This window comes from Emydura macquarii, unplaced genomic scaffold (genome assembly GCF_026122565.2).
Source record: "Emydura macquarii macquarii isolate MOO-44397 ecotype Brisbane River unplaced genomic scaffold, CSIRO-AGI_Emac_v2 contig_3374, whole genome shotgun sequence".
Classification (NCBI taxonomy): domain Eukaryota; kingdom Metazoa; phylum Chordata; order Testudines; family Chelidae; genus Emydura; species Emydura macquarii.
In genome coordinates, this window is record NW_027133511.1 from 342,576 (window position 1) to 357,662 (window position 15,087).

The 15,087-nt window shown below is 50.6% G+C and overlaps 1 protein-coding gene across 1 annotated transcript; it reads right to left on the bottom strand.

Moving 5' to 3' along the window:
* Positions 1–1,707: 1,707 nt before the first annotated feature.
* Positions 1,708–7,130, bottom strand: PRR35 (proline rich 35). The gene is made up of 2 exons (XM_067534065.1): positions 5,554–7,130; positions 1,708–2,927 (listed from the first exon to the last, which is right to left on the bottom strand). The coding sequence occupies exons 1-2, from the start codon at positions 7,128–7,130 to the stop codon at positions 1,997–1,999; spliced, it is 2,508 nt and encodes an 835-aa protein (XP_067390166.1). The 3' UTR covers positions 1,708–1,996.
* Between the last annotated feature and the right edge of the window lie 7,957 nt (positions 7,131–15,087).

The following is a 15,087-nucleotide window of genomic DNA, read 5'->3' on the forward strand; positions in this document are numbered from 1 at the left end:
CACTTCCAGCTGACAGAGCCCACCATGGCTCCTCAGATGCCCAGAAACTATACAGGGGCCTTACGTCTCATCTGAAGATCTTCCCTCATCACCCAGGGGCAACAAAAGTTCTCCACGTTCAATTCCCCTTGCAGAGAACAAGTATTGTCTAAAGCAAGGGTCACTGCGTTCTGCAGCTGATGCTCCCTCTTGGGGGACGGTTCTGCTCTTTGATCTGATTCCCACATCTTCTGCCCCCCAAGTCAAAAGACCCAGTCACCAGCTAGATTGACATATGGTTCTCTGGTCTAGACTGTGGGAGCCATTGCCTCTTTAGTGATGGGATGGTTGTAAAGATGGGAGAGGCAGCACCCACTGTTCAGATCCTTGGTGAAGGCCTTTTGAAAATCATTACCTGAGGAGCACTGGTTTTAGTGGATGGACATTGCTCTGCAGAAGGCCAGCGGACCTCTGGGAAGCTCTGTCCAAAGGATGTGATACAAGGGGGCGAACATCCATGCTCCTGAACTGGAATGGATCTCTGTGCATGGTGGTAATTTGAGGTCCCTGTGCTGAGTCCATTCTCCCTTTGTTACCATTGATGACTAGACTGTGGCAGAAGCGGACTGGGAAGCATAAGACTCCAGCAATGAGCATCACCAGGCTGGAATCTGACCATCCAACGAGGGGGAGACACAGGGAGGGAGGGGAGAAGGCTGAGTTCCAGAGAGGTGGATGTCTTATGCATACCCCGTATTTTAAGTCCCCAGGGCTTTGTTGGTCTGTTGGGCAGGCCGCTGTTGCCCAGCTGCCTTGGCACTTCTGGAGAAGGCCTCTTCCATCCAAGTAACTGCCTGGAGGTCAGAAAGGTTCCCAAAGGGTCAGCTCAGGGTAACAGGGACAAGCTGGAATCTCCAGGAGGCTTTGAAAGCTGAAGTCTCTTTCAAATCATTGTTAGCAAAGGAGCCACCACATGGTAGTAGCACCTCAGACACCTCTTGCTGCCCTGTCCCCTGATTACATCACCAGGGATTCCTCCCCTGTTCTTATCAGGTTTCATGTACTTTATAGACAGGGGTCATTTTTTAATGAACAAAAAGGAACTCTGGGGAGTGGCTGCTTCTCCACAGATGGCATGATGGGGGCTGGATCTGGGGCCTTGCCTCTGAAATTACTTCATGTTAGGGTTCAGGGATGGGAAGGGTATTTAAAGGTGAGACAAAGGAAACAGCCAGGCCCTCTAAGACTGGCCAGGCTCCTGGACAAGTCCGTCGTCCCATTGCTCACCAGGTGCCTGGGTACGATGCAGCCCTCTAGCGGGAGGGCTTGCTGCGGACCAGGTTTCAAAGGGAGAGGATGCCCCAATGCTACCATCTCTTCTTCAGGATCTGCCCCTGTATTATGTGGAGCATCCACATCCATCCAGCATCCAGCAAGGTTAATCTGGGTAGTCTGTTCCCTATGGCTACCCCACAGCAGCTGTCAGCTCCCTGCCTTGGCTTTTTCAGACGTGATGGTCATGGCTAATTTGAGTATCAGCAGTTGGTCCTGTGAGACTCAGCAGGCCCCTGGCCTGTCTCAGATCATCTGTCTCAGGCCTTGCTGAGTCACCCATGCTGGTTTTTGTGGGTCCTTCTACTCTCTACAAGCAGCCACAAGAAAAGATCCTGGCTGGCTGGCGGGGGGAGGAGGAAGACGGTTGAGGCTCAGTTACACGGAAGCCCCTGCCCTTTTAAAAGGCTCCTTTCCTCACCTGCTGCTTCGCATTCGATTGGAAGGAGCTCCGGGATCAGGAGGGGGCAGCAGGATGTGCAGAGCCCATGAGCTCTGTGCATAGCAGCTGGGAGAAGGCCAAAGAGGGGATTGTTTTTCACACCTTATGGAACCTGTCATGGGCAGTTAGAAAGAGCAAATCGCTATGTGGCCTCACAGTCAGGCAGCAGCTAAGCCTTTGTCTGGGGTTGGGGGCTGGGGAGGCTGAGAGTGAGAAGAGGTTATCAGCAGAAGCCCAGCGGGATCACGGGTCTGCGTTTAAAGGACTGTGGATACACACCGTGTCTGTCTCACTGGGGAGACCACAGGACAGGGAGCGCTGCATGGCCCTGCAACTCAGTGGCCTATCCTCGGTCCCAGGGATCTGAGGGCCTTGGGTGGCGCTGGCTCGCCCGTCTGTGCAGAGCAGCACGCTGGAGTCTGCTTCACATTTGGTGGTGCGGCTGTAGTAGGGCTCCATTGCATGGCGCAGCTCCAGCGGCATGCTGAGGGGCAGCAGCTCGGCCTTGATCACAGCACCCAGGTGGGCCTCGGAGGACGAAGCCCGGAGGTTCTCCGACTGGCTCATCTTGATCAGCAGGTCGATGGTTTTGTTCTCGGCATCCAGAAGGCAATTTGGCAACCCGTCTCCATCCCCGACTTCTTTGGTTGCCAAGCACCTGCTGATGGCACCTTGGTCTTTGTACTGGAGCCTCTCATCTCCTAGCTTGGTTTTGCAGGGTTCTTTCTTGGCCTGCTGGGCCTTCAGAAGACCCTCTGGGGACTTTTTCACTGAGAGGTCCAGAGGCCCTTCGTGGTGCTTCGTGGCTTTCTCCAGTGCCTGCTGAATGTGACAGAGCTCCCTTCGGATTTTGACCAGCTGTTCCCTCAGCTGTTTCTGTCCAGGGGTGTCCTCCTTTGCCAAGTCAGAGAGTTTCTTCTCCACCTCCTGGTACTCCTCCAGAGTTTTTGACAGGTCCCTGATGAGGACAGTCATGGCATCTGGGTCTGTTGGGCTGGCCGAAGTGCCTTGTACTTGGTTCTGCTTGCACAGGGGGTGATCAGAGGCAGTAATTACAGGGGACAGAACATCGGAGCCACTGGTCTTCTCTTGGTCTTCAGGCATGCAGGTATGATATTCCATGTGCCAGTGGTCCAGGGACTTTGGGAGCTGAGTAGAGATGGCTCTCAAACCACTGGAGAGAAAAGAAAAGGAAACAAAAATAATAATTAGTCAAGGGAACCCATTTAAGTGCTGATAAATCTACCACTGACTCACTGCTTGCCCATGGGCACATCACTTAGGCCACCATTTCCAAATGCGCCAATTAATTCTGTGCGCCACCATCTTCAGCTGCCCAACCTGAGACACCTGGGGCTGATTCTGAGGGGTGCTGAGCACCCACAACTCTAGTTGAAGGCAGTGGCTTCATGTGACTTCACTTTACTGGGAGTTCAACCATTCTATGAACCAAATGTCCATAAAAGGTGGTGTCTAAGGCCTCTCAGGCATAATAAAGGGCGTCTCCAAGAGACTAATTTCTGCAGCCAGACTGCCGGACCTTGGTGTGGACTCTCCTAAACTGGATACTTCACCCCAGGACCATCCAGAGGAAGCCACGTCCCATTTGTGCTTGCTGTTCTCTGCCAGGGTCAGATGGTTATGTGCCAATTAAAATGGCCCATCCTACGACACAGACTTCTAGTCATTTCATGACCCAGTCACAGATCAGCATATGCCGTTGCATACAGGTGGCCTTGGGAGAAAGACTGAGCAGGGAATGGGGAGAAAGACAAGAAGGATAGAGAATAATCTATCCACAAGACATGGACAATATCCTATTCACAAGGCATGCCCTAAAGGGGGAAGATAGGGGGCTTCTAACATCAACAGACTGGCATTTCAGAAAACATCAATGATTGCAGGGGCTTTGAGCATTGGTGCAACTCAGTCTCTCCTGTTTTCCGCCGTGGCACATAATAGTTTAGTCTCCTGAGGGCTGTAATATTTTGCTCTAATTCTGGTTGTTGGGTTTAGTGGTGTTTGGTGGCCTCTGATATACAGGAGGACAGACTAAATGATCTGGTGTTCCCTTCTGGCTTTAAATGCTGTGACTGCTCCCAGCTGCCCTGAGAAACCAAGACTTCTGCCTCCTCACCACCTGGGTTACCTGAATGGGCACAGGAGATGCTTGTCAGGATTGGTCACTGCTTCTTGCAGTGCAAAGGGACAAATAGAAAAATGGATCACATTCCCCACTTGCTCCTGCTTATTGTTTTCCTCCAAACACTTACTGAACCTATCTGTCTGTGGCACTTCTCTGGCCCCCACTTCAGTCCACCTGAGCATCCCCCAATGTTTAATGAATGTATCCTCACAACCCCCTGTGAGGCGAGGCAGGGCAGGGCTGTCATCCCCATTCTATAGATGGGAAATGGCACAGAGAGACTAAGTCTGGATCTTTAAAGATATTTCGGCTCTTAACTGCCACCTAAAATATCTTTGAGGCTCTAGGCCTTAGTGAGCTGTCCAAGGTCAGCTTTGGGTCATCTTCCTCAGGGTGATCTAACCTGTGGGAATGCTTGTCATCCAGGGTGGGAGAGGTGGGAGCTCTAAATCCCCCTGAATTTCTGATAGGCTTAAAATATGACCATGAGTTCATTGTTAGCCGGCTTGGTTGACCGATCTGTAGTCTGGTTCATGTCACTGGCTGGCTGGTGTTGGCTGTGGGGCGGAGGTCTTTGTGAGGTGGTGTTTTAGTGAGAAAAACATTTTTTTTTTTTGTATAAGGACACACACTAATATTCAGCACGCATCTATTTAGCACTTTCCATGTTGCCAAATCTAATGATTCTTTCATGATTTTTGCAATAGTTCTGCTATCCTTAAGGCGCCCAGCTCCTGGAGCCACGTGATTAGATGAGGATTTCAGCTTTCACTATAAAAAGAAAGCAAGTTGCTAGTTCTCTGGTTGAAGCTTGAAAACATGACTCCTAAAAGCTCAAAAAACAGAAGGCAGATGAAAAGAGCACAGATGGATTATTTTTTAAAATCTCAGGATGTTTAAAGCCCATCTCATTATATTTTTGGCCTGAGTTTTGACTGCTTGGAGTCAGTAATACTATATTGTACAAATACTAATCATTAGCTCCATTTTATAGATGGGGAAACTAAGGTACAGAGAGCACGCAAAGTGACTTACCCAGAGCTACACACCAAGGGCCTGATTTTCTGCAATGTATTCACAACAGCACTTGGGAGCTATGAGTGCTCAGCACTCCGGGTCAGTGGCAAAGTTGGGATGGGAACCCAGGCGTTCATAGCACTTAGCTGTGTGCTCACTGCACTGCCCTAAACTGCTCTCTCTGTGGCACAACAAAATGAGCTCTGTTTATAATAAATCTGGAGCCAAACGCTGAAGCCTTCATTCAGTGTTGACCCAGGTATTCAGGCAAAGTCCACAGGAATTTGCCTGCATCGGGACTGAATAACAACTGACTGAGAGCCTTGGGATTTGGCCCATTGTTAGGTTCTGCAGCTCAAGTTGCTAATATCCTAAGGGCAGCTGCAGACTCCAGGTTCTAATAGGGACAAAGGGACTGTAAGAGTTGAAGAAAAACCCACTGATGCCACACTGAGACGCCAAGAGGCAGGTGAGTCTGTCCCATCTTGACGGTGACCTGGCTTTTTTGTGCAGGACTCAGTTTTCAGAGGCAAGTACATGATAACAATGATGAGGGAAGGAAAGGGAAGGGATGACAGCAACCCTGCATGTGCCTTCCTAGATTGTTTATGGGATGGGATATCTGACCGCATCCTACCTGGCATGGTGGCCTAATTTTCCAGGCACCATCATTTCTGATCCCATGGAATCAAGTCCACTCCCAGCAAACTTCCTTTTCAAAGAGCTGGCTGCGGAGCCAGCATTCTCCAAGCTGGCGACTGCTGGTAACTCTGCCTTCCTGAGGCTGCTGGAGAGAAGGGCTCCATCTTTTATCCCCACAAGGCTCTGGTAGATGTCAGATGCTGGCTTTTTGCGGAGGCTATTGATGCCCAAGGTTGAGTTGCTTTCCTTCTCTTGGGCTAGCCATTTCTCCTCTTCCTCCTGGACCAGCATGGATTTATGGATGAGGTCAGGAGATGGCTCCTCTCTGCCACCTTTCGCCCAAGGAAGACTGGCCTTCAGCACCGGCACCTTCAGCAGCCCTGCCTTCGGTGACTCGTTAGGGATTTTGGCCTGGGTAGGAGTAGGCATGGCAGACCCTGCCGGCAGCTGGGCCTCGGCTTTGCCTGCAGTTGTCTTGCTGTCAGCTGAGCTGAAGGTGTGTTCAAAAAGCAAGGGGTAGTAGAATCGTGGGAGGAAAGCCGACCGCTCCGGATTCTGAAGGGGCTGGAAGTGAGCAGAGTGCGGGTGCATCAGCTGGGCGGTGGAGGCCAGGAAGGGCAGCTGGGCCAGCTGGGGGTGTGGCGTGGTGCTATTGGCCATGGTGGGACTGAGATAGGAGAAGAGGCTGGGGTTCAGCGGGTAGTTGATACCCAGCAATGAGAGGTTGAGGCCTTGAGGTTCATGGTAGTCACCATAGGCTGGAGGGGGATAGCAGGGGATGATGTTGCCATCGGCACATGGTGAGGACACTTCAGTGGCGCCTCTTCTTTGCCCATTGGAAACCAGCTTCCACTGCTCCATGAGGATCCCGCTGCTTCCCAGGCATTTTTTTGGCACCTTGCAATGCTTTGGCTTGGCTTCTAACTCCGGAGAAACCATTTCCTTGCCCTTCATCATGTGGTTCTTCAGGGAGAAAACATCCGTGATTATGAAGTCGGGCTCAGCCTCTTTGCAAGGCTTGTCCTTCTTGTTCTTGAGCCCAAAGAGCAGGGAGTCTGGCTCGGCTGGGTCATCAGGGCAACCTATCTCCTTCACTTTCTCCTTCCTCTCTCCAGCATCCATCTCCCTCAGCAGCCCAGCCACGTCTTCCTCCTCCTCTTGGAACTGGCTGGCTTCAGCGGTCATCCCTTCCGAAGGCATCTTGTTTCCTTTGCTGTCCCCATCTGTGGCCTGCTTGGGATTAGCCATGCCTCCCGCCACAACTGAGGAGTCGCAGGCCTCTTGCTCGTCCCTCCTCCCGCGGAGCCGGGAAGCCTCTGTAGCATGCAGGAGGTGGAGTTCGGGATGCAGCACATTTCCCTTCTTGTAGGGCCAGTCGGACTCGATGAGCAGAGAGAGCGAGTTCTTGCACAGGCTGTATTTCATGTGGTTATACAGGTGGGACTTCTCCATGCAAGTGAAAGGGCACTGGAAGCACTTGTAGTTGTACGGCTTCCCCCATGGTCTTGGAATGTAATGGGGCTTCTTAGGCTTACGTTCCTTGTGCTTGCAGCTCACTTCATCCTTCGACATGGCTGCGGGGGCGGATGTGGTGTGGGCAGCACACAGCAGGGTTGGTTCTGGATGTTAAAGGTCACAGGTCACACACCTGGCCCGGAACTGTTGCACATCCTGAAAGAGGACAACGCAGCAAAAGTCAGAGCTAATTTACAGCTGTGGTCTGTCCAGCTCGGACAACTCTGCTCTGGAGAGCTCGGGGTCATAGACAGCGTGTGTCAGGCCATTCCTATCCCCAGCCTCTGAGCGGCATTGTGTCAGGGCCCCCCGGTGCTGAATGCCAGTGTAATTAGGGAACCAAGTGAAGTAGTCATATTGCCATGCTAGCCTGACAAAAGACTCTGGCTCAAACTCATCTCTGGGGCAGCTTCATCGAAGTCAATGCAGGGTGGATTTGGCCTAGTCACCTTAGTTCTACTTGCATGGAATCAAAGGGAAAATCGACATGAAAACTCTTTTGTTGAGCTGAATATAGATTAGCAACACTTTGCTCCATGCTGTAACACAATACACATTTGTGTGACAATACAACGGGACTTGGCAAGTTTCAGAATGTCATAGATATATACACCATAGCAGGTTTGTGCACAAGGACGGGCAAGCAGGGGCACAGGCCCTCCCAATAATCACTGGGGGCACGGTGGTGATTGTGGGGAGAGCGAGCTCCTCCCAGATCCGGGGCCATGGTGGTGGGGTGGGGGGAATAGTGAGTTCCTGCCGGAGCCGGGGGAGAAGGGGATACAGAACATGCCCTTCCAAAAGGGGTCAAAGTTAAATTTCTTTGCACGCTCCTGCATTGTAACCAGGAGTGCCTAAAACCCTTGAAATTTTGGTTGAAAAATGTAAAGTGGTCTCTCAAACAGTACCAGTAAATAGCACATGCACCATTTGCATGTACAAATCACATCTGCACACATCATAACAACATAAGATCGGCCATACTGGGTCAGACCAATGGTCCATCTAGCCCAGTGTCCTGTCTTCCAACAGCGGCTAATGCAAGATGCTTCAGAGGGAATGAATGAACAAGGCAATTTTGAGTGATTCATCCCCTGTTGTCCAGTCCCAGCATCTGGCAGTTGGAGGTTTAAGTACACCCAGGGCATGGGGTTGCATCCCTGGTCATCTTGGCAAACAGCCATTGATGGACTTATATTCCATGAACTTATCTAGCTCTTTTTTGAACCCAGTTATACTTTTGGCCTCCACGACATCCCTTGGCAATGAGTTCCATAGGTTGAGTGTGCATCGTGTGAAGAAGCATTTCCTTTTGCTTGCTTTAAACCTGTCTATTAATTTCATTGGTTGACCCCTGGTTCTTGTGTTATGTGATGGAGTAAATGCACCTGGATATCTATAAGATGCCTCTGTGTCACCTATTTTCTGTATTACTGCATCTGAAGAAGAGAGCTGAAGTCTCTCGAAAGCTTATGCCTACAAATATTAAATTTGTTAGTCTTTAAAGTGCCACAGAACTCTCGTTGTTTTTGCTGTATACAGACTAACACGGCTACCTCTCTGGAACTATATTGCAGTATGTTTTTCATCCATTAATACAAGAAAATAAAACCCTTAGAGCGACTCTGGGAAAAATCCCTTTTCCAAACAGCAGCAGATGTATCTGTCTTAGATACTTACCTGGTCCCCATTACTGTGTACCTGAGCACCTCCCAATCAATTACGTATCTATCCTCACAACACCCCCTATGACTATTACCGCCATTTTACATAGGGGGAACTAAGACACAGAAAGGCTGAGTGACGCGATCAAGGTCCCACCCAAGTCTGCAGCAGAGCAGGGACTTGTACCTGGGTCTCCCAAATCCTAGGCTACAGCCTGGACCGCCCTTCCTGTCTAGGGCCAGATATGGGAACTCTCGGCCTCTCTGCTGAGATGAGTAAGGATTGGGCCAGTTAGCGCCGGCTGTGGTGGTGGGCTTGTAAGATTAATGTCTGTAAAATGCTGAGCAAATGAAGACCCATTTGCTAAGAGCTGGACTGAAGGCACTACCTCAAGTTATTTCACAGAGGATAACAAAATGTCATCAGCAGATGTCAGCCTACTGTCCCTTCTGACTCAGCCTGGATGCAAAGTTGGAACCATGGCCTAAATTTGCAAGAGTAACTCGAGATTTCATACCTTAAAGGGGGTTGACTTTCAGAGCGCCAGGTACCTGCCATCTGACACTTAAAATGGTGGGCCCCACCACCCCATCATTAGTCACTTATGAAAACATTGGCCCCAGAAGCAAAAGTTTTCCTGTGTCTCATTGTCAGCCCCTGAGCCCTCCAGACCCTCTGCCCCCCCACTGAGCGTCTATGTAATATTTTGTCTTCCATTAACAAAAGAAAACTCTTGCACTGATGCTGGGGAAAGAAACCTTTCTCCTGCAATGTGAAGACACAGAGAACAAGGACTCATGAAACCAATCTGCTTCATTTCCAGGGGCCAAATCCTGCCCTGGGACTCACACAAGAGGCTCCTGCTGACATGAACGGAAGCTGCCCATGAAGATCCGAGGGCAGATTTGACCCCACAGTTGTGCAGTGAGAGGCAGAGCCCTCCCAGTAGGAGCAGCTGCCTTCCTACCGGCAGCCACAGCCTTTAGGATCTGACAGGCTCTTGGAGTCTGTTTCGCATTAACTCTGGAACGCCTGCGCAGATGCTGCCACAGAGTCAGCTCTGCAAAGGGGAGCAAATAGCCCTGGGAAGGAGGAGCAGGGGTCTTGGAAGCAGCTTCTCCAGGTTGCCACTGACACAGGCAGCCGGAGAGCATCAGGAGAAGCAATCTGCTCTGCTCCTATCAGCTGGAAATTCAGGAACCCTCCAGGGGGAATGGGAAAAGGTTTTGCAGAAGGAAACGGGCCCCCTCCAAAGTGGCATTGTGACTCCCATGCAAACCTTCCCCTCTGGTCAGGATCTGTCTGCAGGACACGCACTCACCATCCCACTCATGTCAAGCTGTTGCATGTGGGCCCTTCTAGAGTGTTTTGAGATGCCGTATAGAATCCACCCACATCTTTTCCTAGTGTCCTGCTCGAATTGCTAGGCCACAGAGTCACCTCACAGAAAGGGGCTCATTTCCCACCTGAAGTCGCACACACTTCTTTACGGTCATTTCCAGAGCCACCAGATGTGATAGCCCGCCCTGGAGGACTGGGACTCCAGGTGGGAAATGAAAAATGGGAGCAGATGGACCCATAGCAAAGAAAGCTCCAGTTTTCATAGGGAGGAAGGACAGTCTTAAGGCTCAAACACAGACATAGCTGCCTGGAAACCTGGGCTCTGTTCCTGGCCCCATTGCTGTCTCTCCTTGGGACTTTGAGCAAGTCCTTTTTGTGCATCAAATTCTCCACCTGTTCAATGGGGACAATGCTCCTGGTCTAGCTTTCAGAGAGGAACGAGGGGCACTCATAAAGCACTTTGACTGCCTCAGAGAGAAAATGCGATGGCAGTGCAGCATTAACCATATCCTTAATTGGAAGAAGAATAGTCAAAGAATGAAGGAAGAGAAATGCAGACAATATAAGAACAGTCCCAAGCTTTCTGGGAGGTGACAGTAGCTGCAGTCCTTAACATCTCAGTGCAAAAACATCCCCTTCTGCCCATACTCTATAACTCAAAACGTGCTGTACATCTGAGGACAGTACAGTATTATAAACAGCAAAAGCGGAGGGGTCAGAGTTCTGGGTCAGGGAAGCACCACTTAGATTTATCTGAATAATCCAGATCTCTTCAGTCTGGGCTGGAAGTCCTGCAAGGAGGCACAGCCAATGCACCCTGTTTTAGCCTGCACCTTTGCTTATGCCTTGAATCCTAGAAGTACAAGGCTGGATTGTGAATTTAGATCCACAAGAGGCAGGCAACCAGTTGCACTATAGCTGGAGTAAGTAAGGTGCTTCAGAAACACCCCTCTGAATGATAGCTTTTCCCTGGCTTCCTTTTGGCTCCATGTGTGTGCGTACTAATTTACTGCTGATCTACACCACCAGCTCAGGCAAGTTGAGGGCGGTGGAGCCAAAGCTCTGCCCATTCCCTGCTCACTTACCCCTCCCTCACCTGCTCCAGGGAGGCAGCAGTTCAGCATTCAGCACCTGCTTACTTCTACCTGCCCAGAGCCAGTGGTATAAAGGAGGGGTCAAGTGACATTGTAGCCCATAGTTATTAGAGACAGGAACGATCACTTAGGTCATCGAGTCTGTCTCTCTCAGAGATTTATTCCTTATTAGAATGCACTGGGGATTTGTCCAGTCCAATATTAAACCTCCCAAGTGATGGGGTTCTCACCACTTCCTTTGGGAGACTGTATCACACTCAGCTAGGTTCTCAGATAAGATGGGTGCGATAAAAGAACCTAAACAGACTACAGCTCACGGCCTGGATGTTTCCCTGATACCCAGCTTACAGTTTATAGCCTTGGTTTATTTGCAGGGCGACCCAGTGAGCTGGAATGGGACAATACATGGTGATGAAAAATGGGATCATGACAAGTAAGGACGTTTGGCCAGATATGTCACTTGTAGAGTTCTTCTGCCCAGTCTCATTAACCTTTATGAAAACATATTCTCTTATGACCTGATCTTTCCAGGGGAGCTGAAGGACATCTCATTGAAATCAGCAAGGCACTGACTACCTAGGCCCTGATTCAGGAATGCCCTTAAGCACATAGTTAATGTAAGGTAGGTTTAATTGGCTACACAAAATGAGCCCTACACTCAATGGCATTTCTGTCTATAATATAACTTTGGAAAACTGCATCTAATCAATGCCAAAATTTTAGGGAATATTCTAGGCATCAATGCTATTAATTTTGGTAAAAACCAGAAAAGCCTGATTTCCACTAAATTTGCCCTTTGGTACTCAGGACAGAGGGGCGTGATAGTGACCTCAGGAGTGCATTTAGAATTAGGTTTAGTGGGCCCCTCATTCCCCCAATCCAGCTGGGCCCCTCATCCTCCAACTCTGCTCAGAACCCTATCGATGGTGGTGAAAAGCTGAAAACCAGAAAAGCCTGATATCCACTACATTCACCATTTGGTCACAGCATTGATGAGCAGTTGGCAGGGGAGAACTGATGGGCACTTTTGTAGGCAGAACTGAAGGGGGTAGAACCGATTAATTGCGGGGCATGGGCGGATATGCCGTGAGAGAATTGCAGCAGGAGGTAAAACCACCTTAATAAATATGGGAGCATCACCAACATTGTCACATGCACACACAGAGGGGAGAGAGAAAAAAAATCAAAACTAAACTTGGTTGAGGGGAAGGTGAGCTGGGGGGGGAGCACGGTGCCCAGCTGAGGGGCCTAGCTATCCCCACCCCCCTTCAGATCACTATCTCTGCAGCCTGTGCCCCGCCCCCGCAGCCAAGTTAGGCTAATGTTCCTGTCTTGATTGGCCCGACCCGAGTCCAGGATTTGAGCCAGGGCGGAGCCCGGGAAGCCTGCGTCTGATTGGTTGCCTTCCCCACTGCCCCGCCTCCAGCTGAGGCGCAACCAATGAGCACTGCCCTGCTGCAGGAGGCAAGCACAACCTTCGCCCCAGCCCCGCCGGACGCCCCCGGAGCAGTGTTGGGGCTTAGGAGAGGGCCTACTCCCAGTCCACTCTGCTCCGCTCCTCCGCTCCCTCCCTCCAACACCGGCTGCGGGACCCCGGCTGCCGCCCTCTCCCTGTTCCCTAATCCCCATCACAGCGTGGCCCCGCCCCGCCCGTCCCTCCCTGACCGTGACCGTGACCAAGATGGGAGGGCGGGGCCTGGGGGCAGCCTGGCTAGTGAAGCCCCGCCCTCCCCATTGGCTGCAGTATGGGGGTGGGGTCACATGCCTTGCCCGTGCGCGCGCCCGGCGGCTGTGGATCTGTGTGGCCCTTGCCTGGCCTGGCTGGCCTGGCTCGGGGAGGTGGCACTGACTGACTCACTCCAGAGCCCTGCCCCCCTCCGGGCCTCTGACATGCGGCTGGGCGGCGGGGGGACACCAAGATGGGGAGCATGGACACGAGTCATAAATGGGGGGGCCCGAGTGCGTGTCGGGGCTCCCTGCTTCACTCCTGGGTAGGAGAGCAGAGTCTGGGCAGCTCCAGCCCTGGGCAATCTCCCCAGCCAGTGCCCCCAGCCACAGGGGCCAGGTGGAGAGAGAGATGCGGGGCGGGGTTACCAGAGAAAAACACCTGTGGGGGAAGATCAGGGCAGGGGGCTGCGTTGCTGCTGGAGGGATCTGGCCATGGCTGGGCAAAGCGCCCTACAGAGGACGGGGCTGGATGAGGCTGAGGCAGGGGAGTGCCTCACTCGGGTGCCGGGGTGAGGCAGTGGCAGCATCACGCTGGTTGTAGAGGTGGAGCTAGTGACCTAGTGGAGGGTTAGGGTTAGTTAGGCCCCTCAGCCGGACACCTCGCCCCAGTTCCCCCCCCCCACTTCCAGCTCAGCCTCCCCACAATCAAGACTCGAGCTGGAGTTAGGCATAAGCAAACTAAGCAATTACTTAGGGTCCCAAGCCACTCAAGGGGGCCCCCATTTGCTTTTTATTAGAAGAACTTGCCTGTTTTAGTGCGGGGCAGTGCCAGGGGCCTGGCTGTAGTACCCAGACTTATGATTTTGGTTTTTCTAGACATTTTCTGTTTCAGCAAAAACTGTATTACAGTTTTTAACTGCATTTATGCTGGTTTACACTAGCAACCCTGAGAGAGAGGGCAACATTTATAGGTGGCTGAAAACATACAAAATACATTTTGCAGGACAGTTAGTAGCTTTAATTTAGAGGAATAAAAATGTTAAATTATATTGGCTAGAGCCAAAGTCAAAATCTACAATAGTTTCCAGAGAGTGACAAGGGGAGATTTGCTTCCAGGATTTTGCACATGCAAAGCCCCAAATATTTTCCCAATGGGATTCAAGCAGTCAACTAATTTTGGTATCAGATTTGCCTGTGCAAATGTCTGGTCCTTGCACATCCACAATGGTGGGCAAAAAATCCTTAACTAACATTACAAATTAAATTAAATGCATCCAAGCTGCATTGATTGTTATAAGGGCTGTGAATCTAATAGGATCTCAGGATTCTTGTGACTTGTTGAGATGTATAGTAAGCAGAGAATGTTGATTATAATTGCAGCTTTATAGGTCGCAGTTAGAAACCCAGGGCCTTACTCTACTCTGAGTTACTCCAGTGTAGGTATTGAGTATCCATATTGATTTAAATGGAGTTTCTCTGGAATTACACTCTTCTTCTTGAGATTCTGCCTTCTGTTACACCCCTGAAGTATAATAGCTTTCTCTATACATACATTTTATACACATACTTTATATTGCTGGCATTTTGAAGCATAAGGGATTTTGGGCTCCCAATCTCTAAGGCACTTGAGCACTTCATTCCCTTAGATTCCTTCGAAAAGCCCACCCTTACATGTACACAGAATGGGCCCAGTTCTCTTCTCCCTCACCCCAGTATTGTAACTACATTGCCTTCAGTGGCTTTACTCCTGATTTACACGGGTGTCACTGAGAGCAGACTCAAGGCCATGTGTTAACACAGAGAGGTCTGTTCCTGTTCCTCCTGCCAAAAAAGCTTGAGATAGATTTTGTCTGTTCTAGGGCAAGAAAAGCTGAATCAAGTGCTAGTGGAGCTGAAAGCTGGGAGTCTCAGCCCTGCTGGAGTATGCAGTGTGTTTGCAGGTCAGTTGCACAAACATTTGCTGTTTATATGCCAGAGGCGGCTGCATAAATATTTGCTGGGAGATTGGAACTGGTTCTTCCATTTCTGTGCACTTGATTCCTCCTCCTTCCAGGCTGCCTGAAGAATGCCTTTCTCCCCCCTGCCCCATTAAGAGGGACAGCAGGACTGTCTGCTGAAGGGCTTGCTGGTGTAATACAGGAGAGAGGCAAGGGCTTACATGCAAACACAACGCATCCCTTTTTAAACTGATCCTGCCACTTCTACCCATCTCAGAGCAGTAGAGAGAGAGAGAGCAAAAGGCAGAA

Bases quoted from the DNA above. Each gene is read 5' to 3' on its own strand.
- PRR35 (XM_067534065.1), bottom strand. From the start codon at position 7,130: ATGTCGAAGGATGAAGTGAGCTGCAAGCACAAGGAACGTAAGCCTAAG. The intron at 2,928-5,553 runs GTAGGATGCGGT...TTTTCTCTCCAG, and splicing joins AAATTAGGCCACCATGCCAG to TGGTTTGAGAGCCATCTCTA.